Source organism: Mustela nigripes, chromosome 1 (assembly GCF_022355385.1).
Source record: "Mustela nigripes isolate SB6536 chromosome 1, MUSNIG.SB6536, whole genome shotgun sequence".
Classification (NCBI taxonomy): Eukaryota; Metazoa; Chordata; class Mammalia; order Carnivora; family Mustelidae; genus Mustela; species Mustela nigripes.
This window is the reverse complement of record NC_081557.1, coordinates 48,642,378-48,668,002: the sequence shown is the minus strand read 5'-3', so window position 1 is coordinate 48,668,002 and position 25,625 is coordinate 48,642,378. Positions and strand designations below refer to the sequence as shown.

Here is a 25,625-nt window from a genome sequence, read left to right as displayed (position 1 = left end):
GTCCCCTCTTGTGGGGTTCCCCCAATCTCCACTTCTGTGCCCTGCCTGGAGGCCATGGGCCGGGGAGACAGGCGCTTGGCAGTGTCCAGATCTGTGCCCTACCCCGCAGGTACCTCTGCTGTGAGACGCAGATGGAACTCCGAGAGTGGTTTGCCACCTTCCTCTTTGTGCAGGTACCAGGTGGAGGGGATCCTGGGAGGCATCCTTCTGGGGAATGGGTCTGTTTGTTCCTTTGCTTTAGAGGCCACCAATTGCTTCAAGTAGATTTTGAGTTGCTTTGAACTCATTGGTTTGTTCATTCACTCAGTAAGCCCTTCCTAGAGGCCCCTCTGGTCCATCCCCAAGCCAGGCGTGCTAGAGACCGAGGGTGCAGCCCCTTTCCTCGGCCACTCCACAGGTACAAAGGAACAGACCTCGAAGTGACCTGTTAAATAGCCTGGTGTGGTCAGTGTGTGCAGACAGAGAAAAAAGCCCAGGGAGCCTGCTAGCTAGGGAAGGTGGCGGGTAGGTGGGGAAGGCAGCAGGGAGGGGGCATCATGGGAGCTGAGCTGGAGGGTGACAGAGCCTTCACCTAGCAAAGGCGGTGGGTGGGGGGGTGGTTTCCAGGCAGAGGAACAGCTGATGGAAAGGCATGGCCAGAGAACTACAGCTTGCATGGTAGGGTGCAAAGAGAGGCCAGGAGTGCCAGAAGCTGACACTGGAAAGGGAGGGAGTCAGGAGCCAGATCTCAGAGCCTTGAAGGCCATTCCCAGGAAGCCGAATTCAACCTCGTCAGCAGTTTGAAGGGAGAGTTTGAAGTGAGAAAGTGGTTTGCCGGTTTGTCTAAGAGGGCTCATTCTGGATTCTGCCTGCAGGGGAGGACAGACTGAGGGAGTCAGGTGGTCGCCACATTGGGCCAGGTGGGAACAGGCCAGGAAGGGGTTGGATGGGGTGGGGGGAGGGGGTTGGACTCAAGCCATAGATTTTTTTTTTTTTTTAAGATTTTATTTATTTACAGACAGAAATCACAAGTAGACGGAGAGGCAGGCAGAGAGAGAGGAGGAAGCAGGCTCCCCGCTGAGCAGAGAGCCCGATGCAGGACTTGATCCCAGGACGCTGGGATCATGACCTGAGCCGAAGGCAGCGGCTTAACGCACTGAGCCACCCAGGCGCCCCTCAAGCCATAGATTTTAAACAAGAGCTCAGAGTTGTCTGGGGGAAAAGGGAGACAGAACTGTACCAGGGCCCTGAGCTTCCTGGTAGTCAAGCCTAAAGGGAAAACAGGTGGATTCCATAGTCTTGGCTCCCAGTGGAAGGAGGCACACATGTGTTTCCTTTAGAACTGATTTCTGGGTACCGTATTCTTGGAGCAGTTTGTGTACCCAGAGGTGGGAGTTATTGAGCAACGTCACTGGCTGCGTTTTGCCAGGGATACAGTCATATTCTCCTCTAACTGCTGCTTCTCATACTGACTGGGATCAAAGCTGAGGGTATCCCCTCAGCTCAGAACTGGAGGCATTTCTGGGAAGGGTGGGTGGATCGGGAGCCGAGTGCCCTCCTCTCACCTCCCCAGCACGACGGCCTGGTGTGGCCCTCGGAGCCCTCCCGTGTGTCCCGGGCAGCGCCTGAGGTCCGGTTGGGCAGCGTGTCCTTGATCCCCCTGCGTGGCAGCGAGAACGAGATGCGCCGGAGCGTGGCCGCCTTCGCTGCGGACCCCCTATCCGTGAGTGGCTTTCTGTCCCTGTGGGCAGAGGGCTGGGGCCTGGCTGGGGTATGCCTTCCGCCTGAGTCCCCTCTCTACTTGTCCTGATTGCCACACACCCCCCCCCCCCCCCCCCCCCCCCCCCCCCCCCCCCCCCCCCCCCCCCGCCTCCCGCCCGGCTCCTTCAGTTGGCGTAGTTCACAGGCCCCCCCTCTTTGCATGGCCCTGGGGGACCCAGCTGACCTGAGTACTCCCAGGCTGGCATTCCCAAGTAGCTGCAAAAGCTTAAGCGGGGCCACCGGCCCTGTGAGCCCTCCCAGCGTGCTTATGGAATCTGGCCTTCTGTGGCTTCCCACAGCTCCTCCGCAACGTCTGAGCACGCAAGAGCCAGCCCCTGCCTCTGGGACTCTGCTGCCACGAAGCCTTCCTGTACAGACACCCTCGTGCCCTGTGTGCCCGGTGTGAGCCAGCGGGGAGTGCACAAGGAAGCCTCACCCCCACACCCCGCATCCTGACTGCAGCGTGGGGTTCCCTGGCCAGGAAGCAGAGGGCAGCAGGGTCTGCCTGAGGAGGAACCTCTCATGGGCTCTGTCCAGGTGCTCAGCGCCCCTGGCTTGGCCTGCTCCCTAACCAGGGTCACCGACCCTGAGTTTGAGGGGTTGGAAAGATGGGATGGGCATCAGTCAGGAGATCTGGAGGACCACCATCCTTGCAGAGGCCCAAGGCTCTGGGGCCCCGCTGGAAGGGTGCCCACCCTCTTGTCCCAGACTCCAGAGCAGCAAATGGTGGCAGATGCTCTAAAGGAACACTCAGCTGGGATGGGGAGAGAGCTCTTGGGTATGTTTCTCTGTAGCCTAGAGCCAGGCCTGGGGGACTTTAGGAGCTCCCTCCAGTCTAGCCTGACTGGTAGGGCCCAGGCTTCCTGGTGCCCCTTCCCCACTTTGGGGGCCTTTTGATAATATAAATATATCTGTATATTTTATCCTATATTGCCGAGGCCTGTGATTGGCTGGGGGTTTCAGGTGCTCTGGTGTAGGAGGGGCCAGGAGTTCAGGAGGCCCAAAGGTGAGTGCCTAGTGCCCTGAAGCTGGGGGGACCCCGGGGCCCTGAGCTGCTTAGCCCCTCCCTCCTGCCCCAGGCAGAGCCCCAGCCCAGCTCCATGCCATCCCCATTGCATGCCTGTGCAGCCGGGCTGGGAAGGCCTATCCTGACCCTGGCCAGGACAGACCCCAGCTGGAGCAAGCCCCTTTCCTGGCTGCAGTCTAGAGTCTGGGCCGGGGCCTGGGTGTAGCCTGTGAGTGACTCAGGGCAGCCCCCCACCAGCCCTTCTGAGACACAAGGTCACAGAGTCACAGGAGCTTTATTAAATTAGGAAGAAGAGCCTCAGGTGTCCCTTGGTCCCTATGCATGGCCCTCCAGAGATGGGCCCTGCCTTACCCCTGGAGGCTGCCCTCACTGAACACTCCCTGGTTGTCTCCTCCAGGAAGACAAGGCCCTGGCAAGTTGGGGAGATAACGAGCTGTTCAGAGACCTATTTGGGACTCCCTGGGAAGGTGCCAGACACCACATTCCTGCCTCTGCTTAGAGCCTCATTACCGCCCTCTCTCCAGGGGCGCAGCAGGCAGACAGGCTGACCTCCCAACCTTAGCCTCAGCCAGTGGGGGCTGGTGGACAAAGGGGGTGGAGATGGGTCACTGGACCTCTGATTCATATGTTCCCACTCTGGGGAAGGCCAGTGTAGGAATGGGGTGTTGGGGAGCTGAAAGCTCCTCCAGGTTCTGTGTTCCAGGCTCTTGAGGAGGGGAAGTGGATGTCAGACTGGAATAGGTCTCCTGGCCAGTTTCACAGGCTGGGGCTAAGCCCCTTGAGTCCCACTCTTATCGTCCCTTATGTGGGCTGCTCCGGGCCAGGCTGACAGATTGAAAGTCCGACCATTCGGCCTGCAGCTAGGACAAGATTGTCGTCCAACTGCTCAGGGGCTGGAATTCTTCCCTGGATCTCGCCTTGGATTGACCAGCTAGTAGAGAGAGTCTGGTGGGTAAGACTGGAAATGCCCCAATGCTAGGCTGCCAGCCTTGCTGCCCAGGCTCAGGGACTGGCTGCAGTGACTCAGTTGAGCCACCAGGGGGCAGCCATGGATAGCTCAACATTACTGATCGGGGAGCAGGTTCTGGAGACCCCAGTGTGGCTGTCCTGGCCCAGGTGGTGTTCTGTTGGAGTGTGGGGTGGGACCTGGCCCTGCCTTTGACTCCAAGACTAGTGATGTTCTGGAAGGCAACACCAAGTGCTGTGGACTCCCAGAATCTAGGAGCCAGAAGGAGAGAGTAGCTCTCTGCACTGTCTCCTCCTGGAGGAGGCTCAGAGAAAGGGAAGTGACTTGTGCAAGGTCACATAGCTTTCCTGAATCAAACCTGAGGTTCGTTTCTATAGTCACTCTTTCAGGGGGAGGGAGTCTCCCTCTTCTGTATCCCTCCTGATTTAAATTCTTCTCTCTCCTCTTATAAGTGGCCCCATATGTCCCTGGGAAAGGGGATCTGAACTGTCAGGAGTTAATGATAACTTAAAGTGCTTTCCTTTGGGATCAGGGACAACATCCCAACAGGAGCCTCAGGTCTCAACTGTAATGAATTATGGCAATGACAACAGCGTGATGGGTGGTTTTGGGCAGGAGACTCTGCTGGTCTTGGTCACAGGGATTCCAAGAAATGGGGCCTCTTGGGACCCTGAGTGGTTTATATTCACATTTGAGGTTAGGGTTGTGGGGGAGGGGTGGGATGTGTCAAGATCCCAGAACTAGACCTACTGAGGGGTGGGAAGCAGCTCTTGGAGAAGAGGGGGCTTTCTGGAGGAGGAGGTACCCCCAAGCTGGCCCTGGAAACTGGAAGCCTTGCCGGTATATGTGGTAGGAAGGGGTGCAAGCTAGGGTGAGGTGTTTGGAGAGACGGACCCGGTGACCCAAGTCTGGGCCTGACCACAGTGAGCCCTGGGAGAGAAGGCTGTGGCAAGTCAGTCTGGGTGGAGAGCATTATGGATGGAGAGGGAGGAGGGAAGAGGGAAAGGGCTGGGTGATGGGGTGGGATGTCTGTCTGTCTCACTCTTTCTCTCTGCTACCTCTTTCTTGCTCGACCCGCCTACCCTGCAAAGTGTTCTGCAGCCTTGGAGGGCCTCGGGAGACCCCCAGGCTCTGCAAGAAATCCATAGGACAGGGGAGGGGAAGATGGGCCCTGCCTCCTCCTTCCCCCAGATCCAAGGGATTGGAGGGAGGCCTGGAGTGGAGCCTTTCTCACCGGGCCCAGTGCTCTGGTGGCTTCCCCCCTGCACACAGCTCACTGGGAAGAACATGGGTGTTGGACACCCGTTGGGCAGATGCCCACGCTCCCATGTATAAGCTCTGGAACCTTGGCTGAGTTCCTGAGGTCTCTGATCCTCACTGTTCACGTCTACTTTGGAGGTATTAATAGTACCTACTAATGGGAGGATTAAATGAGCTAATATGTGTGAAGTAACTCGCACTATCCCTTGGTAATCCCCTTCCCACACATGTCTAGGGAGACCTGGCATCCAGAGTCTTCTCCAGGCCTCGTATCTTTTACTTCAACAAGCCCTTCTTGAACACCTACTGTGTACAGAGCTTTACTGGACACTGAGGGGGAGCACATAAGTAAATGCCGGTGAGGGGGAGCCCTTCCAGGAGGGGTATTGATCAAGAAAAACTCCACAGAGGAGGTGAGGCTACAAAGACGAGCAGATTTCTACAGGTGGATTTAAGAGGGAAAGGTGTCTTAAGAAGATGGAACAGCATGATGCGGGGGCAAGGTGTTGTGACCCTGTAATGAGCAACCCGTTGTGGGTGTGGCTTAGTGCCCTGGGGGCCTCTCCCCCATGCCTCTGGTGCTGGGGTTTTGCCCTTCTTGCCTCTTAAATGTAACCACATCCCAGTCAAATGGGCTCCTTGGGGTCTTCCCCCACCAGAGACCATTCCTGTTTCTTTAGCTAGCTCTGTGACCAACGTGTGATCAGGCCCTAATTGCTGGGGAATGTCTGTCTGTCGCACATATACACGTAAGTACAGCTGGCATGAACCTCTCAACCTCTCCTCCAATAAGACACTTCCTTCAGGAAGCTCTTCTGGATTGCTCTTCCGCACTGTGCGCACTTAAGTGTATGTGTGCCTGTGTCCAGTCACTTGACCCCAGCTAGGACCTGGCCCAGGGAGGAGCTACCAGGGCAGGGTCCCCCAGTCAGCCCGAGCTGGTCCAGTCCTGGCATGTCCCCTCTCCCACGCCACTCTCAGCTTGTGGAAATTTCCGCACTTTCTTCTCCCTGGTTCCACCTCCTCCTGCTGTATTTATCACCCTGGAGACACAGTGGCACGGGCGCACACATGCCACACATGCACTCATGCCCTGTACACACGTGCCTGCACACCTCAGCCTGCACTTCCAACACACACACACACGCACACACGCATACACGGCACGTGTCTGAACGCCCCCACAACAAAGCTCTCTAGGAAAATTGCCCCCACCCTGCTCCTCCTCCTCCACTCTGTCCTCCCACCACCAACCACCTCAAGACACTGAGACCAAAGAGATGGGCTGGACAGCCCTCCCACCGCTTGTCAGCCTGGGAGACACAGCCCACTCCCTGACGATAGCATCCTCCCCCCCCCCCCCCCCCGTCTTCCCCCCCCCCCGCTTTTCCCTCCGTCTGTTTCTGTAGCTCCTCAGTGCTTCCCTCTCTGCCACTTCTCTGCTCCTGTCTCTCTCCCCCCTGCGCCTCGGTCATTCTGAGTCCTCTTAGCACTCTTTCGACCCCCTGAGATAGAAACTGTGTTTCCTCCCTGCCCTCCCTCCTGGGGGCCTTAGGTTGGGGACCTCATGGGGGCTTATGGGGACAGAGGGACAGGCCTAGGGGACCCAAGGGCCTGAGCCTCCAGATCCTGTCACGTCAGCCCCTCCGCCTGTGTGCCTGGCACCATGGAGACCAGCGTCATGGTAACACAGCTTGGGTGGGCACAGCCTTCCTCCTCCTAGGGGCCCCCCATGGCCTTCTAGGAGCTGCCAAGCAGCTCTGAGGAGATGGGCCTTGTGCTGGCGCCCACCCCTAGCTCATACCAGCCCAGGATACCCCCACCCTGAAGCACTGCAGCTTTCAGCGCCGCAAGTCACGAATCCCCAGTTGGGGGGGGAGGGTGGATTCTCTCGCTAACATGAGCTCCAGAGCTGAGGGCCTCGGGGGTCTTTCATTGAGGGCTCATTTACTAATTGAGGACCAGAGAGGGCAGGGGCTTGCTTAGGGGAACACAGCAAGTCTGGCTCCTGACTCTCAGAATCAGTTCTCTCCTCTGGGTTCCCACCTTCCACCCGGGTCAGTGGTCACTGGGGCACAGACATCATTCCAATCTGGGAGGCCTCCAGCCAGTCCTTAGTGTTGGCAATGACAGTGATGCAGATGGTAATACTGATAAGCCACAGTGAAGCCCCCCCCCACCACCACCAGGGCTAAGGCTTTGCTTGTCTTTTCTCATTTGATCCTTACAACAAACTCACCCCATGAGGAAGATATTCTCATTTTATAGGTGAAGAAACCAAGGCACGGTAAGTGGCGTGGCTGAGAAGGAACACAGGTCCCTCCCATAAGGTGCAGGTGAGCAAAGCCTCAGGCCCGGTGCCCCCCCTCCCAGCAAGCACTCTTTTTCTGAGTCAGTGACAAACCATGTTTTCCGTTCTGTCTTTCCTTCTGGAGAGAGTTCAAGGAGAGGATCTGGGGCTTAGTCTAAGTTTGGCCATAAGGTTTCTAGAAGCCACAGGGTTATTTTTCTAAGAAGGTAGAGAGGGAACAGAGCCTTTCTACTGTGGTTAGCCGTAGGGAGGACATCCTTCACAGTCCAGCAATGCAAGCTCACACCTCCCAGGTCCTCGTGGAGTCCTGTCCAAGCCCAGGCGGGCACTGTGTGATGGAGGGTGGAGACCCTGCTTCCCGGGTGCCAGCCTCAGCTTGTCTACCGACCTTGCTTCCCTCCTAGCTTATGTAATCATTCAAATATAGCAGCTGCCTTTATCCCACTGAGTCACACCCCCTCCCGCCCCCGCTCAGGTGCGGGGAGTTACGGGGGAAGAGGTAGATTGGGGCTGAGTGGGTAGCTCAGGGCCTCCTGGAAGGAGAATTGCCTCACTGGAGGGTGGTGGAGGTGAGGAAGCTGGGGCCAGAACCTCAGGAAGGGCGAAACCTTCCCCAGAGTATGAAGCCACGGAAGCCACGTCTGTTCAGACCTATCCTGCTGAAATGCCACGTTCCTGGGGATACCTCCCTGGGGTCAGGAGCTATATCCACAGCCTTCTTTCCTAGCTGTGTACCCCAGCGGAAGAGGTGAGGAGGAGGAGGTAGTGGAGTGGGGCAGTGACCACAAGTCCCTGGTCCTAGGTCTTGGCCTGCCCTCTGTTCACTGTGTGAGCTGGGCATGTTTCTGCCCTCTTGCCTGTTTTCCCCGCTGCACCATAAGGGGCTGGATTCCACCGGCTCTGGCATCTTGTGCTGTCTGATCCATATTCCTGGAGATGACCTTGACCTTAGGCAGAAGGCCCTTCTAAGCATCTGGTCTAGCCCCATCTCAGGCTGACTTCCCTCTCTTCCTTTTTGTCCATCCTAAATCTCTCCATCCTCAGTGGGCCAGCTCAGCACCCCCACCAAATCCACAGGGCAGTGGAGACAGGAAGCATTACTGGGTTCTGGGCTGAGGGGCTGTATTTTGGCTGCCTCTCCGCTTCCTGAATTGGCCATCTGCTCCACCACTTCATTCCCCTGCCCAGCAGGAAAGGGAAGCTTACTACCCCCGTGTGAAGTCACCCCTTCTTTCATGGGACAGCTCGGACTGATCCTGGACCTGAAGCAGGCCCACAGTACCTCAACCCTCAGTTCTGGGGCCCCAGAGCCACCTTACCGAGGTTTTGAAGAAGCCATACCAGCTTAGAGCTGTTCTGGAGCCTGGCATGGCTTTTTATTCCTTTATCAACAAGGGCCTTGTCACCTGTGGCGTGATGGGGTCTGTGCTTCGTGTGGGAACACAGGGAAGTATGCCAGGCCTCTGGCGAGGACTTGGTGCTTCTTCAGCCATTGTCCTTGAAGCCACAGGTGGCATCCTCCTGGCTGAGTGGGAGGCAGAGAAGCACTGTGAGATGGAGCCGAGTTCCCCACTCCCCCCGCTCACCCCTGGGCTTCAGTTGCCAAGACTCAGATGCGGGCCCATCCTGGCTCCCAGCCAGAGGGAGTCACCCAGGAGTTTTCAGGCTGAGCCTCCGTGAAATCCATGTTCTGCCAATTACCAGCCTTCCCCCCAGGAAGGCCAAGGGATGCTCCATGGCCTCAGTCTGCCCTTGGGTGGGTGGGTGGGGCAGTGGTTCCCACAGAGTGGGGCAATCAGGGCCCCCTCACCATCCACCTACAGCCTGTTCTGAGACCTTGCTCTGGTGTGATCCTGTGCCGAGCTCTCAAGCACTGTCTCACTTCCACACTCATCGGTGTTTGCTCCTTACTTTCCACAACATTTCTCACTCGGACCTGGTGAGGCTGCCCCAAGGCTACGGATTGGGGCTGAGGTGAAGAGGACTTTGGCCTGTCCTTGAGAGAAGTGTCATCCAGCTGCTCAGCCCAGAACCCAGTGATTCCTCCTGTCTACCCTGTCCCCTGTGGGTGAGGGCAGGGAGTGTGTGAACTGATCCAAGAAGGATAGGCCAGGATTTGGGATGGGCAGAGAAAAGCAAGAAGAGGCAGAAGTGAGCCTGGGAACCAGAGGGTACCAAGTCAAGTAGGAAAAAAGGACTGATGTGCGCTTAGGGACTAGACCCCATCCGTGTGGAGAACGGAGAGGTCAGTCAGCGAACACAAGAGACTTCAAATACCAGGCTGACGAGCTTGGCTTTTATCCTGAAGGCACTGAGGAGCTATGCAAGGCTTTCAAGGAAGAGTTCTATGACGAGCTAGATAGTACCAGGGGCAGGGTAGCGTGGAATAGTGGGGTTGAGGGCTCTGGAGGGGCTGGAGAAAGACCAGAGGAGGAGGAAGTAAGCTGGGCCTGGAGGGATGGAAGCAGTGGACAGAAGAGAGGATTACAGAGGGAGAGGAGGGTGACAGATTTACACAGGAAGTGCAGGAGAAGAAAGGGGCAAAATGACTTTGAGGCTTCCAGAGTAGAAGTTTGCTGATGCCTTTGTTAGGGACAAAAGATACGTTGGCTGTTGAATATTTGAGTGTGAGGGGTCTCTGGGATGTTCCCACAGATGTCCAAGAGGCAATCTGTACTGGAGGTTTGGAGCCCTGGGGAGAGGGCTGGCCTGCACGGGAGCACTCAGAGATGGTGCACTGGGGGAAGGCTCCAAACTCCCTGAGTCCAGGGTGGAGAAAGAGGAGAGAGGGGGCCTGGTGCTCCTGTGAGGAGAACCCATATTGAGGGGGCAAAGACAGGATGAGGCAGCGAGAGAGACAGAAGAGGGGCCGTCTGGAAGGTGGGAGGGAAACAGCCGAGCAGGAAGGAGGCGGGAGAGGGCGCTGGGAAGAAGCCGCGTTCTTTGGCAATGAGGAGTTAGCTGGAGCCTGGAGTCCTCGCGAGGCAGTGGGCGCGGGGCGGAGGCTGGATCCCAGAGGCTGCACCCTCCCGTCGCTTGGGACAGCCACCCCCTCCCGGCTTCCTCTCACCTCCCGCCGGTTCCGCCAACTAGCCTTACCCGGGGTCTGCCGACTGGCGGCACAACGACGGCCCGAGCCTGTGAGCGCGGCACGCCCGGATCAGCACCCGGGAGAGCGGCCGGGGCCTGCGGCGGGGAGGGGCTTCGCCGTGAGCGCTCCGGGCCTAGGGTTCCTGTGGGGCCGCCTCCCAGGCCGCAGGCAGCCAGAGGAACTGAGAGCAGGACGGAAACCTCCGGCCCTCTCCCCTTTAAGAGGCCTTCCCCCATTCCGGCACGCAGCCCCTGCCCCAGCATTTGAGGCCGTTACTCTCACAGCCCCATCAACTCAACCTCTTAGGGCGACGGGAGGGAAGGAAGAAGGTTCTCCCCCTGGGAACTTGGCAGACATTTCCAAAGCCTCACAGTTCTTCGAGCTTGGAAATTGTGACATCTCCTTTCAGATGAGAAAACTAAATAGAAGTTCAGAGAGGTTAAATAAGTTGCCCAGGGCACGTGGCAGAGCAGGGATCTGAACTTCCACCTGCCTACCTCTAACCCGGGAGTACCCCAGGACCCAGGAGTTCTGGCTCTTGCGCTTCGTTTCTGCAGGCTCCTTACTTCTGGGGCAGCTGCGGAGTCTGGTGTGGCAGTGGGATGGGGGGAGACCTTCCCTTCTCCCTGACTTGCTTGAGTATATTCCCAGGAAATTTCTGAAGATGAGGCCTCCATTGCGGTTTCCAGAGTGGGAGGGCAGAGAGGAGGCCCGGTGGTAGGTGAGGCCTCTGTACACCTGCTTCCCCTGTGCCCTGCTTTGAACCCCTCTGACTCAGCTTCTGACTGCCGGGCTCCTCGGGGCGTGAAGGGGAACTGTGAAAGGCCGAGTCTGGACATGGGCCAGGGCCTGGGCTTTTGGGGCTGAAAAATGCCTTCCCAGCTGGAAGGCATGGGGCAGCGAGGTCCCAGGTACAGGTCAGGCTGAGAAAACAGTTCGGCCAGAGCTTTCAGAGGTCTGAAATTTTACCTTTTGGGACCACAGTGGGAAGCAAAAGCTCCCTCCCATTTTCTTTCCTGACACTTGCTCAGCCATGAGAAGGCCACCTTCTGTCAGCCTGGACAGGCCTCATGCACAAGCCGGGTCATTCCTGTCCATCCCACCACTGTTGTGTGCCCTCCCCCCCGCGCCCATTAACAGGGGCTGGGTTTTCACTCAGTCTCATGGGCTTTGCAGCCTGGATCCTGGTGTGTGGAGCCAGGAGTATTGCCCCCTCTGGTCAGAGAAGTGAGGTTACTGGTGAGTACACTCCCTTCTCCTGGGGTCCTTTAAAGACCCACCTGGTATGGGCGCCTGGGTGGCTCAGTGGGTTAAGCCGCTGCCTTCGGCTCAGGTCATGATCTCAGGGTCCTGGGATCGAGTCCCGCATCGGGCTCTCTGCTCAGCAGGGAGCCTGCTTCCGTGTCTCTCTCTCTCTGCCTGCCTCTCCGACTACTTGTGATTTCTCTCTGTCAAATAAATAAATAAAATCTTTAAAAAAAAAAAAAAAAAAGACCCACCTGGTATCCTCTCTTACAGAGATGTTCACAAATCCTAGACTGAGTCTAGGGTCCTCTTTGGGCATGACAGACACTGTGCTTCTGTCACACCACCTCCAACATAACCACCCCCCCAACACATACACCTTGACTTGGTGCTTCACCAAGGCAAGGAACAGTCTGAGTCCTGTCTAACATTGGCCAATTTCATTAGATAGTGCTTGTGAATGAATGAAGAAGTTAGTGGAGGTGAGCTCAAACCCCATATTGGCTGTAGAGATTACTTAAAGTCTAAAAAAAAAAAAAAGTGCATACTTCAGCATCAGGTCCCACAGTGTTTCGACTAAGCAGAGCCACCAAAAGTGGACTCTGTGACAAGGCTGAGTCCAAACGCCCTTAGCAAAAGTCCCCGAACCCCCCTGTGTACCCAGCTCCATGCTGGGGACACGCCCCAGGACTATGATGCAGACTCAGTAAGGGAGCCCAGAGGAGCTGGTTTTGCCTGGAGCGGGGCCCTTCCATACTTGAGGAGGGCTCAGAAGTGTCCCCTGACCCTGAGGGCCTCCAGAATGGGGTAGTGCAGGGTCTGGGTCCCACTCCTCTGCCCCTCACCCCTAGCTCCCATTCTAGTCCATGCACAGTGCAAATCCTTCATCCTCCAACCTCTCTAAGCTCCTCTCTCTGCTTCTCTCTCGCTCACTGTCTCCCATCTTGACTTTTTTTTTTCTTTTCTTTTCTATCTTTGTTCATCTGTATGTGTTTTCCCTATGCCTCTCTGATCTCTTTATATTTCCGTCTTGATCTCTTTGAGGCTCTGATCCTGCTCTTCTCTCCTTCACGCATTTCCTTCCTGTCTGTTTCTGTCTCTGTCTGTTCCTCTGTGTGTGAATCTTTCTTTTCCTCTCCCAGCCAGAGTCTCTCTCTACCCCTCCCTCCCTCTCTGCCTCTCTGTCTGGGCCTCTCTCTTCCTCCTCCCTCCTCCCTCCCCCTTCTGCATTATCAGACCTGCTCCAACCTCCTCCCAGAGCCAGCCTAGCGGCAGAGGCAGTGGCAGCAGGAGAGGTGGGAGCAACTGGGGCAGCAGCAGCACTAGGTCGGGGTATCAAGTCCAGGCTGAGTTGGGGACAGGCTACGGCTCTTGGTCCCCGTGCCTACCGGGCCAGGCACCCCGCCTGGCACCCCGGGCAGGGTGGACAGGGCGAGGTGCCACCTTAGTCTGGCTGGGGAGGCAGACGATGAGGAGCGATGGGGCAGGCATGCGGCCACTCCATCCTCTGCAGGAGCCAGCAGTACCCGGCAGCGCGACCGGCTGAGCCGTGAGTACTATCGAGGGGCTGGGGTTTGGGTGAGCGGCTGCAAGACGCACCAGGGACAAGGGTCCTGGGAGTGCCTGTGAAGAGCTGGGGTTGGCGTGGAGCTGAGCCACGTGGGAGGATCGGGGATCGACCCTGCTCCTGGGAGTCTGGTTGCTGGACTATAACCTGGGGGGCCTCTGCACAGGGCTGGGGGTGTCTGGCATCAACCTGGGGAGCAATGGGGCTGGGGTCCCATAGAAGGGGCTGGGGGAGGGGTTAGTAATGAACCTGAATTATCCTTCCAGGGGCTGGGGGTGGGGGAGGTCTGCAGGGAGTTCCAAGGGGCGGGGGGGGGGGGGGAGATTAGACTGATTCAGAACCCTGGAGAAGGATGAGATGTCTAGGACCACGTGTGTGTGTGTGTGTGTGTGTGTGTGTGTGTGAGAGAGAGAGAGAGAGAGAGAGAATGAGGGAGGGAGAAAACAAACATGAATATGAATAAGAGTGGCGCTGGCACAGAACAGGGTCTGGGGCAACTGCCTTTCATGGGATTGGGATTCACAGCCACCAGTTTAGGCAACTTTACCCCCAAAACACCCATCCTGGAGAGAGCCATGGGACTAGTTGAATGAGGCCTCGTGCCACCGGCTTCTTGGTTCTCCACATGCTGGCGGTGGGCGGGGGGGCGTGGTTAATCGTGCAGGTAGGGGGGTGGTTTTGGGGAGGTGACCCTCCACCATCTGAGGGCTACCAAGGTGGGTGACAAGTGACATGCGTTCCCCAAGTCCTCAGGGGGGCAGGCCTCTGCCCACACGTGAAGGTATGTATGTGCATACGTCTGTGAGGGACAAGGGGACACTGGGGCGTGGAGGGGCCTGTGGAGTCCTGGGTGGTGGGATGGGCAGCAACCTGTCCGGATGCATGAGCCATGCGGTGTGACCGTACGAGTTCATCTGTGCACGTGTGGGTGCAGGTTGCGCTGCGTGTCGGCGCAGGTGTGTGTATGTGAGTTGGTGTGTTCACAGGCATGTTAAGATGTGCAAACAGAGTGACCCCCATACCAAGTGCGTTGTTTGATTCCAGTACATTCATGTGTGTGTGCTTATTTGTCCACATGTGAATACTAGCATTGCGCTGTGTGTGTGTGTGTGTATAGATGTGGATGTCTGTTAACCTGAGTGTTCGAGTGTGGGTGTGTGAGTGTGATGCTGGTATGTGTGAGTGGATATTGATGCTTGTGTGGCTGGTATCCGTGTGTGTGTGTGTGTGTGTGTGTGTGTGTGTGTTCATCCCCCCTGGGCGTGGATGGCTGTTGCCTTCCCCTGGCAGTTGAAGACACAGCTGGGACACTGTGGCCCACTGAGGCAGGGCGGGGGTGGCTGAACGTGTGACCACCCCTGTGAGCCCAGGACAATTCATACTACCCCCTGCGGGGAGAGGCAGGAAAGAAACAGGCAATAATGGTTCTGCCCTCTGGGGCCTCCTAAGCTTCCTAGACATAAAATAGCTTGAGAATAATTAAGTATAAAGATCAGGATCAAGCTAACAGGTGGGGGTGGAGTGGGAGCACCATAAGCAAAGGCCCTGGGGGGGAACGGCCATGTGCCTGGAGCTGTGAGGAGGCTAAATGGGGAGGCAGCAGCCTCATCCTGTAGGACTGGGAACTCCAGACCTCTTGGGCTTAACCCTGAGGGTCCTGGGGAGCCCGAGAAGGCTCCGTATGGTGGAGGGGCAGAATCAGGTTTGGGGTTGAGAAAGCTGCCTCAGTGGCACTGTCACAGTGGAACTGGAAGAGAGGGAAGGGGCGTGGAGGCCAGGCAGGTGTGGGCATTTAGGGGGTCTGGGACCAGGTGGACCAAGGGGGAGGTGACCAGGGTCTTTCCAAAGGGAGAAGTTGGAGGGCCTGGGCAAGAAGGTGGGAAGGGAAATGTCAAGGAGGCTTGGGCTTGGGCTTGGGCTCAGGTGGGAGGAGTGGTGCCAGGACCTCAGAGGGTCAGGTATTGGAGGGAAAAGCCCCTCCAACAAGGGAACAGGAGAGATCCCCAGCGGGTTTCTAGCCAGGGTGCCAAGGGTTGGAAATCATGGAGCTGCCTCTTCCCAGACAGGGGTACTGAGGCTGTGGAATTGTCCACCTCGTCTGGCTGCAAGGCCAGGGCTGAAGCTCCTCAGCAGACGCGAACCTCGGTCTCCTTCCTCAGGCTCTGCAGGGGACCTGTTGGTTGCCTGAGCTGGTTCAGCTCAGTGAGAGTTAATTGCCTTTATGTTCCCTGCACCCCTCAGTTGCCCCTGCCCACCAAGCAGCTCCTGCCACTCTTGCTGCTTCCCACTCTAGCCTCCCATCCCCAGGGACTGCTGATGGCTTGGCTGGGATCTAGCCAAATAGGGGAGGCAGAGCTCCCAGCAGTACCCGCCTTCTGTCTTAATGGCCTGGGAGTCTCACCCTGAGCCAGGCTGCTGTCAAGTCAGGCCTACACTCCCCAGGCTTGGGCCTATACAACCTACCCACTCGGTATGCTCCCATTCTGGTGGTGTTGTGTTTACGCATTCATTTATTCCCTCAGCAGCAACTGTCCGATGCCTGCTTGCTGCCCAGTGGGCTGGTCACTAGGGACACAGAATGGACACAGCCCCAGACCCTGCTCTCAGGGACTCCTGGTCTGATGAGGGAAGCAAGACTGGAAACCTACAGCCTTGTGGTGTGAACGGTGCTGTGCAGAGGGAGCCCCAGGAACTGTGGGGCCCAACCCCCCAAGCCAGGGCTTCAGAGGGGGAGACACTTGAGCTGTGTGTTGAAGGATGGATAGGAATGGCCCGTGAGGGGAAGAGCAGAGGGAACAGCATGTAAAGGTGGGTCAGTGTGAGAACTTGCTATGTGACCAAGGGACAGAAAGAGTTTGGGTTGGTGGGAGCAAGAAGGGAGTGGAGAAGAAGAGAGGACAGGAGGGGCCAGATTCGGTAGAGTCTCAGATGCCAGGCTAAGGGGCTTGGACTTCTTTTCATTCGACCAAGTTGCTAAGGAAAAGCTTTTGAATAGGAAGGCTCCCCTAGAAAGCCCTCCTTGGTTCTTCCTCCCTCTGACCCCATGACCCACCCTGCAGTCTCCCCAACAGTACAGTATCAAGATTGTAGCCCAGACTCCGCTTTCCTCTGTGATGCCCCCTGGGTGTGCGGTCCTCACCCAGCCCACCAAGGAGCTTCTCTGAGGCAGGAGCCTTCTCCCTGTGCTTCCCAGCACAGGGCTGGGCATCTAGGCTCTGTCCAGCCTCCCAGCAGGAGAGGACATATAGAGCATCTGGGCCTTCTCGCAGTTGGTTTACTCTTCTTTGCAACTTGCCCACAGATCTACCCAGCCCTGCTTACATACCCCGTGGGACAGGATGCTCATCCCTTCCCTCCTGAGGAGCCCTTCTCTTGGAGTGGTTGTATCTATCCTGGGCTCCTCTCCAGGACCTGGCTGCTTAGCTTTGTGTCCCTTCTCCATCCTGGGTCACCATCCTTCCTCCCAAGTAGGTCCAGGCCAGAGCATAATGGTTCAGGAGTGGTATGAACACATCCTGGGCAGAGAGTAGGGAGAGAAAAGCAGCCTTTATCCCACTACAGATGGTAAAACTGAGATGGGGCAGTCCCTGACCCCTCTCCAAGAATAATGATAAAGAAGTAGGCATAGATAAAAAAGGGAGTGAGGATAGACAACAGAAAGAACTTCCTACCAGCACAGAGGGGTGTGGAACCTCCTGGCTTTGGGAGAGTGGGCTGTGGGCATGAGGGTGAAGTCTTCTGGAACAGGAGGGGGAGTAGGGGACCGAGGCCCTCTCCAGCTCTGTCCCTCCTGCAGGTGAGTGAAGTCATCCAGGGAAAGGGGGGATGGCAGGGGCTGAGAGAGACAGGGGAGGGAGGTGAGGATTCACTCATTCATTTAGCAGGTGTGTCCTGGGATGCTGCCCATCCAAACAGGCCAACTCTGCAGGGCGCTGGACACAGCAATGGCCACATGGAGGAAGGCCCATGGTTCCCCCTACCTCTGCCAGTGTCTAGGGAAGGTCTTTCAGGGGAGGGGTGGTTGGGGCTGCCCTTAGGAGAAGAGTCACTTCTTCAGGCAGAATTGACAGCTCCAGGAAGAGCAAACGCCACGTGCAAAGGTCTTGAGGGGAGAGCAAGCATGGTTTTGCTTATGTGAGCACTGAAAGAGGTCAGAGCTGCCTAAGCATGAAGTGCAGGGGTATGGGAGGGCCTGGGCAGAGATGAAGGAGGAGAGAAATGAGAATTGAGGTTAGACTATAGGAAGCACTTTCTTCTATAGCCAGGGTACCCCCAGCAGCTTTAACATGTAGGCATCGTTGGGAATTTGCAACTTCTTGGTCTCTCCCAGCGACCTGCTGAGGGACTCCTCCTTGCTTGAGAATGAAATGCTCAGTGAGCAGAGCCCCTGAAAATGGGGGAGAGGCAGCAGTTGAAAGTGAGCCCCTTCCAGAAAGTGGCATGCAAATGAATGCAAAGTGATATGCAAATAAGCCAGCTTAGGCTTGGCAGCTTTGTCTGGGAGGATGAGACATCACCCTGTTCCATGCTTGACTCCCACCCTCTGGGCCCCCAGCCCACGGCCCCTGGGACAGCCTGAACACCCTTGTCTGCTGCTCTGAATGCCCCAGCTTGTCTGAGCCACAAGGTTGTGGCCTCTAGGTTAGGGGCCACAGGCTCCCTGTCAGCACCCCCATCCTCTCTGGAAGTCGATATATTTAGTAACGGATGTTTTCAACACATTTATCTCCCATTGTTCAGCTGCCCGCTCCCTGGGAAAGGCCAGGTCCCCAGTGACGTGACCCACTTCTCGAATTCCCTGAAGTCACCCTTCTCACTGCCCTCCCTGAAAAACAGGAGGCAGCTGGGGCTTGGTGCAGCAGAAGGAATTTAAGTCAGACATCTGGGAGGACGTCCCAACAGTGTGGTTGCTGAAATATGCAGACCCTGAGGTTTCTGGGTTCTCACTTTTTCGATGGCTACCCAGCTCCAAAGCCAGAGGAGGCTTGGAGAATAGAGTAGAAAAGGTGGTGGACAGGTGGAGGGTCAAATATCAGCACCATTACTCGGCAGCTGTGTGGGCAAGTTACTTAACTTCTCTGAACTCTGTGTGAATAGTGGACTGGGAATATTAGTACTTTCCTGGCTGAATGACTGTGAAGAATCTGGAAGTGGGGAGCTTCGCGGCAGGCATGCGGCAGGTGCTCATAAAGGTTAGCTGTTGCCATTATAAACCACCCACCCTCACCCACACTTAGAAAGATTCAGTGGGGGCTTGGAGGGGGAGAGACCAGATCTAAGAGCCCAGAAGCTGTCATCGTGTGGGAGACACAAGGATGTCTGAAATGGAGCCATGGAGGTGGGAATGCTGAGAAGTGTGGATGCTCCGTGGGAGGGCCGAGGGCCTTCAGAGACATGCGACCACCTCCCTCGGCTGCCCTGGCTGGTCAGGGTCTAACCCCCAGAGGAGGCAATGGGGAAAAGGGCTCGATGAGGAAGGGGTTAAGCCTGCGGCCACACCCATAGCAGGCTGTGAGTCATTCTGGGAGTTGTAGTCTGGCATGAGTTCGCAGTAAGTATACTTAGTCCAGCCGCCTGGCGTCCAAATGCATACTGAGCTGCTGAGGCGGGCTGGGGACAGGCCCTGGAGGGGGCTGGGGGACACAGGGCCCCAAAGTGGAGCATTGTCAGTCCCTCCCTCAGGACCCCTCAGTCTGCTGTGTTTTGGGCCATGCAGGTGGGGGTAGGGATAAAGGGATTAAGCCATAATTAGGACTCTTCACACTTTCACGCAGAAGTTTACAGCTTCCAGAGCACTGTTTTCACATCTATGATCTCATTTAATCCTCACCACAAACCCAAGAGACTGCTGTTTTCTGGATGAAGAAACAGAGGATCCAAGAGGGGAAATAACTTGCCCAAAGGTATTCAGCCAGTGTCTGGTGGAGTCAGGCTTGGAGCACATATCTGCCCACTCCCAAAGTTTCTGCTCTTTCCATGGATTGTTCCAGATAGCAAAGGTCAGGCACTGAAGGACAGGCAAGACACAATTAGAAATCTCAACAGAGGAACAAAGACCTGACTCAAGGGACAGAAGGCAAAGCCTGAGCTCCTAGGGATAGGAGGTTAAGAAGTGGATTAGGCAGACCCTAGACAACCAATTCCAGGCTGAGAATTTGGACTGCTTACAATGGCCCACCAGTCTCTTCTCAAGAGTTTGGAGCAGGGGCAGGGATTGATTAGAGCTGGACTTTGGGAAGATTGATCTTGCCTGGGCTGAATGGTTAGGACTGGAGAAACAACACAAACTGAGACTTCTGAAGTTCACTTGTGGTGCTCCCAGCACTTTGCTCCTCTTCCTCTGCCACACTTCTTCCCAGTTTCTTCCTCCTTCTCCTCTTCCTCTTTTTCCTTCTTCCTCTACACTGTACCCTCCACCCCACCCTGGGGAGTGAGAACTACACCGTAGAGCTTCGCTGTAATGCCCACCTGTCTCCAGCAGGGGTTGCTGTTGTGCACAGTCAGTTGCAGCCTGGGTTCTTCTGTCTGAAGGGCCAGAGAGAGGCAGACTGGACAAGGAGTAGAGATGAGAGGTGGAGGAAGGGTAGCCCATTGTTCTCCACTCCCACTGGGCCCAGGGTGAGAGGGCACTGCTGACCTGGCATAGGGAGGAAAGAGGGCTGAGGGGACACCAGATCCGACATGGCAGGCACAGACACACGGAAGGGGATAAGTCAGAGGACAAGATAATTTTACTTCCTCACAGTTCTGGGACAAGTTTAGATTTGGAATTGGATATAGGATGACAATTGCATTTGGAGTCTGGGTTTCTACTGGGTTGTGATTTGCTTGATCCTGAGATGAGGGCTAAGACTGGTTGGTTTGTGTTTCTGTGTGTGTGTGAACCTGAATGTGAGCTTCCCATTGTGCATGTGTATTTATGGGTCTGAGAGTGTAAGGGTGTGGACATATTCATGGAATATGTGGATATATTCATATGTGTGAATATGTGAGTGCCCATTTTCCTGCCTGGTTATTGGTAAATGGTAATGTGTATGTGAGTGTGTGCTCCTCTGTGTACAGTGTTATGCACACATGTTCTAATAAAACTGCCTGTGGGTGTGCGTCTCTGTGCATATGTGTGTCTGTGTTTCAGCGTAAAGGCAGAGACGTATGAGTGTGTGTGTGAACCCAGCAAAGCCTCGCCCAAGATGTAGATACTCAAAATTTTCTCTCCTGAGTCCCATCTGCCTGAAGGTAGAGACAGGGTACATGTGGACTTGGGATGGGGGGTGGCTGTCACATGTAGTGCTGGGCTTCCCTTGGAAGACTCTGGGACACCCTCCTCGTCAGTACAGGCCCTAAAGGAACGTAGCATCTTTGTGTTCAGGCTCAGGTCCAGGGTCATGACATGGAGATGGTGGACAGGCTGTACTGGCACCCTCTAGCAGAGCTTCAGGGGCTCCCAGCCTAGTCCTTTTCTAGAGATACAAATTCTGAAACCCAGAGAGGGCTAATGATTGACTCAGCATCACATAGCACGATTCAGCGTGCGATGGCAAGGCTTGCAGCCCAGAGAGGGGTGTGTCTGGCCTAGAAGGCCTCTTGTCCATCCAGCCTCTGGAGCAGTTGGGGAGCTCAGAGTAGGGATCCAATTCCGTGGCATGAGGACACCTTCTGCACCTGGGCCTTTCCGCTCCTCTGAGGCCTCAGATGCTGCCTTTGAAGTTTGTACCAGAACCTCTGCCTGCTGTGAGACTCCTCCTGGGCACTTGTGAAGTCTGTCATTCCTGGAGCACGGTGATTCTGTAGAGAGGAGTCCGGCAGGGGAGTGGGACCACGGAGAGGGGCCTCATCTTTGCATCAGATGCTTTTTTAGGTTTTTACTGTTCTAACATTCAAGGCTTTCCCTATAATCCTTTCTTGGTGTCTTAGTACTGAATCAGTGTTGGGATAGTAGGGGAGTCCTGGAAACAGCTTAGCTCAATGAGAGGGGGAAGGGGCAGTCCCATGGGGAAGGGACTGCCCTAAGGGGGAGGGATGAGCTTCCTGTCCCTGGCGCATGGAGGTGTGAACAGGGGGGCTGAGCAGCCTGGTTAGGGAGACTGTAGATGAGAATCCTATCCTAGCAGAGAAGTTGGTTTACAAACTCTTTGAAATCCCTTTAAGCTATCGCTGCCATGGAGGGGCCAGAGGAGGACATAGCTTGGCCCAGTGAGCATGGGGAAGTTTGAGTCCCACAGTGCTTTTCCTGGTGGCCTAGGCAGTGGGAAACTGGAAGCAGGAAGATCCCCTTCCCTGGGAAACTGGAGAGACACTGTCTTCTTGGAATTTTAAGGTTAGTGGCAGGGGGCTGGATTCAAAGACACCAGTGGAGCTGGAGATGTGATGGGTAGGAGGCAATGGCCTTTCTGGCAACCCTGGCAGGGAGGGAGCAGACAGGCAGCTACCTTCCTTTGGGATGAGCTGTGGGGGGACTCTCAGGTTAGAGGCCTATGTGAGGTTCAGAACTGGGCTCTGGGGTGGGGGCAGAGGCTTCCTGGTGCTGTGGGCTGAGTAGGGATTGGGTAGAAGAGCAGAGAAGCAGGCAGCCTGGTACCACATCTTTCCCCTGGCAGAGAATTCAGAGTTATCTTAAAACTCCAAATGGGGTGCAGTTTGGGGGCTAGGAGAGAAATAATGATCACAGATTGCCCTTTCTATTTTCCAAATTACCTTGTTTAATCACCTCAATAATCCCTCAAGGAGTTTGCACTGTTTTGTAGAGGGGAATCAGATGACACACTAAGGTGGTCTAATTGAAGGCACTTTAATGAAGCAACCATTGTGGAGGTGGAGCAGAATGAAGGGAGAAAACAGGGAATGTCGAGGTACTTTGGACTAGCATCCATGAGGCCCAAGGGGCAAGGAGAGTGCTGTAGATCTGAGAGCCAGAGCCAGAATAAAGGTATACCCCCCAGAGCCTGTCAAAGGAGATAAAGAATAGAGGTCTGGAGGGACAAACGGTTGGTGGGAACCCAAAGTCCAGAGAGGGGGCCAACTTGCCCAAGGTCACACAGCTGGTTAGTCTCAGATGAAGACAGAAGCCAGGCCCTGCTTCTGCACATGGATTTTGTCATGTTCTCTGAAGCTTGGTGGGATCCAGGTACCAGAGTGCTTTCTGCGTGTCTTCACAGGTGCCTTGTGGGCTGCTAGGAGTCTGGAACTTCTTCTGCCACCAACACCCTGCCCCCTACCTGAGTAGCACTGGGGCTGCTAAAGAATGTCATTCACAGGGTTTGGTGTCCTTGGCCCCCACAGAACCACACGCTCATGGATCCCACCCCTCCTCAATGCTGCCATCGCCTCCCCTGCCCTGTGCTTGGCACCCTGGCCATGGAGATGGGCTGGACAGCCCTTGTCCTCCCCTTTGTTAGAGGAAGGCAGTGGACATTAGGGGGTGAGCCCAGGGAAGGAGGAAAGTCCACGCTGGGACCGCTGATCAGGAGGCTTCCCCAAGGAGGTGATGCTGGGTCTTAGCCCTGAAAAATGAATGGGAGTTTTACATGTGAAGGAGGAGAGGAAGGTAATTCTAAGCAAAAAGCCAGCACAACAGCAGGAAGTCATGGTGGCAGGGCCCAGGCTGCTGGGCTAGGGGAAGGGCCAGTTGTGGAAGCCCAGTTCACCCAGGGAAGCCAGGGAGGGTGGAATCAGGGTCATGGTTAGCTTTGGGTTTTGAAAGCCCCAAGTGACGGGTGAATGAAAGGGGCCAGGGAGGAGGCTGGTATGGAGATGCAGGTAAGAGGCAAAATGACTGCACTGGAGGTGGCTGAGGACAAGTGAGCTGTGTAGACAGGTCACAGGAGGACTGACAATCCCCATCCCCCAGCTCACCCATTTAAGCATATCCCGAGTTCTTCAGTGTCCGCCCTCCAAGGTAGGGATGGGTGGCAACTCCAGACTGTCCTCCAGAAGCACCCCTCCCTGCCTCATCCTACCTGTGGCTTCCACACTTGAGTACCCATCCCTGACACCCATAAGCCACCCCCTCAGACTGTAGCCACCAAGAGCAAAGCTCTGTCCCTGCCACCTCATCTCTTGATAACACTTACGACTTGTCCACTGCCAAGTCTAATAAAGGTCCTCCCTTTTAAGACCTTCATCCTGGAGTTTGATCTCAACCCTTTTTGCTATCCAGAGCCTGGGCCTTGGCCTCCCTGGGAGATGAGTCAGTGAGATGGTTCCCTCCTGGTGCTGGGGGGCAGTCATGGGCTTTGGCCCAGCCAGCTCATCCGTGTGCCTCCGTGCCAGTGGGGATCCACTTTCAGTCTCCGCTGGGCCTCAGGTCACTGACTCATTATCAGTGTTAACTGGCATCTCTGGTGCAGGCATCCCCCGCCCCCCAACTAAGTGCTTGACAATTGTTAGGTGCTGTTGTGTGCAGCTGGACTCCAACTCCAGCACCCTCCTGCCCCTGGCTTCTCCTGGGTCTCTAGCTCCCTGAGCCAAGGGACCAAGAGTCCAGGCCACAGATATACAGCTCCAGGCATGGAGAGACAAACAGAAATAAACAAGAGAAAAACTCAGCAGACACAGAAGCCCACATACAGAGAAGCAGACCCTAGTACAAAGACATAGAGAGACCCACCACAAACACGCACATAACACAGACATCAATATACACTGAGAAACAGAGAGGGTAAATCTAAAAAACTGACCTACTAATTGAATGAAGTGCAACACCTGTGCACATAACCCAGGTATCCACACATGCAACACAGACACGCATTCGGCACACAGAAACACTCACACTTGGCATAAATACGGGCTGCCCATCAGGTGGCCAGACAAAGCTACCTCTGGTTCCTTACCTGTGAAGCATTCTCACCTCTGGGTTATTGCAGATGCTGTTCCCTTTGCCTGGAACACTCTTCCTGGATGCCTCCTTCCTTCTCAGGGTTAATTCCTATTGTTCTTTATGTCTTGGCATCCTTTCTATACTCCCCAACCTTGGAGCTCTCCCTGCTCCAAGGCATCACTGACTATTTTCCAGCCAGACTTTGATAAGTTTTGGGATGAAACTTTTGCCTGTGCCCAGTGAGGTGGCAGCTGTGGTTGTGAGTAGGCCATTAGGGCTGAGAAACCAAGCAGAGACAAATTTGGGATGGAGGGGGACAGAGTCAGGAATAACAATGAGGAGCTCTGACTGCTTGGGGCCTGAGTAAGCATTTAATGCACAGGCTGGCATAGCCAGATGTTCTTTGCCTCATTTTTTTTTTTCCGACTCTGCCTGATTTCTTTTGCGTTTCTTCTAGGCTTGCTGCCCAATCCAGTTCCCTCCTTCCCAAAGCCAGACCTGCCTCTTGCCACCTCTCTGAGCTCACACATGCTCACCTGCCCTCTTTGCTTGGGTGTATCCTGCCTGTACTTCTAAGCCTGGGGAAAACTTCATGATTCAACTCCTAGGGTCAGAGGCACAGCCTCCAGACACAGTCTCCTAACCCAGGCCACTTAGTTTGGTAAAGGGAGGCATAGAGTAGAGTAGTTATGAGCATAAGTCTTGGGAACTGTCTCCTGGTTCAAATCTCAGCCCTTCTACTTCTTGGCAGCAGGACATGTGTAAGTTCTGCCACCTTTGTTCCCTCACCTGTGAAAGGGGGACACTAATAGAGCCCATCTCATTAGGGCTGCTGCAAGGATTAAACGAGACAAGTGTGTGGTGTACTTGGCCTGCAGTTAGGCTCCCACTCCGGGCTGTGTGAGAGCCGAGGGAGAGCTAATGAGATCAAGGATGTGCAAGTGCACCCAGGGAGGTGCCTAGTGAGTCCTTGCTAATTGGAACTGAGTGAAACAAACATGTGTGTGAGTACCTACTATGTGCCCTCCATGGCCGGGTCTTTGCACTTCCCCTCCTCAGTATCTGCATGGCCGCTGATTCTGTACAGCTATTACCCTATGGGGGGATCAGAAAGTAAGGGTGTAACTTCTTTTTTTTAATTTAAATTTTTACATCTATTTTATTGAAGTATAACTTATATACTTCACCAATTTAAGGTTTATGATTAAAATCACCAATTTAAGGTTTATGATTCAATGAGTTTTAGTAAATGTAATATACAGTCATATAACTGCCATTCCAATCAAGACAAGACTATTATTGCTTCAAACTTCCCTGTGCCCTTTGCAGTTAATCCCCCTTGGGGGTGGGTGTGACTTTTTACAGGGCGGTGAGAGGTGCGGGGTTTTTACTGGAACTGAAAACCTGGACATATAGACTGGAGCTGCTTCTAACATGCTGGGTGATGCCAAGGAAATGCTCACCCTTTCTGGGCCTTTGTTCCTGTGGCCTTTGTACCTCCCGGCAGAGGTAATGAGGCCAAGGAGAGGACAGGATGCACAGGCCACGGTTTCCTAAGGGTACACTCTGGGTCTGAGAGTGGGGTCAGTTGGAAGTGGTGG

General features: G+C 55.3%; 2 protein-coding genes across 4 annotated transcripts in view; both read left to right on the top strand.

Moving 5' to 3' along the window:
• The window catches only part of ARAP1 (ArfGAP with RhoGAP domain, ankyrin repeat and PH domain 1), a 62,529-nt gene extending 59,861 nt beyond the window's left edge, over nucleotides 1-2,668 (top strand). For both annotated transcript variants that reach the window (XM_059410109.1, XM_059410110.1), the window contains 3 exons: nucleotides 110-173; nucleotides 1,553-1,702; nucleotides 2,040-2,668. In XM_059410109.1, the coding sequence (XP_059266092.1) occupies nucleotides 110-173; nucleotides 1,553-1,702; nucleotides 2,040-2,057 (232 nt within the window). In that variant the 3' untranslated portion in view covers nucleotides 2,058-2,668. The remainder of the gene's footprint in view (nucleotides 1-109; nucleotides 174-1,552; nucleotides 1,703-2,039) is intronic.
• Nucleotides 2,669-12,960: 10,292 nt separating this feature from the next.
• The window catches only part of PDE2A (phosphodiesterase 2A), a 91,274-nt gene continuing 78,609 nt past the window's right edge, over nucleotides 12,961-25,625 (top strand). Inside the window, exon 1 of one of the 2 annotated variants that reach the window (XM_059410107.1) lies at nucleotides 12,961-13,190. In XM_059410107.1, the coding sequence (XP_059266090.1) occupies nucleotides 13,120-13,190 (71 nt within the window). In that variant the 5' untranslated portion in view covers nucleotides 12,961-13,119. The remainder of the gene's footprint in view (nucleotides 13,191-25,625) is intronic. The other variant, XM_059410108.1, reaches the window with a different exon arrangement.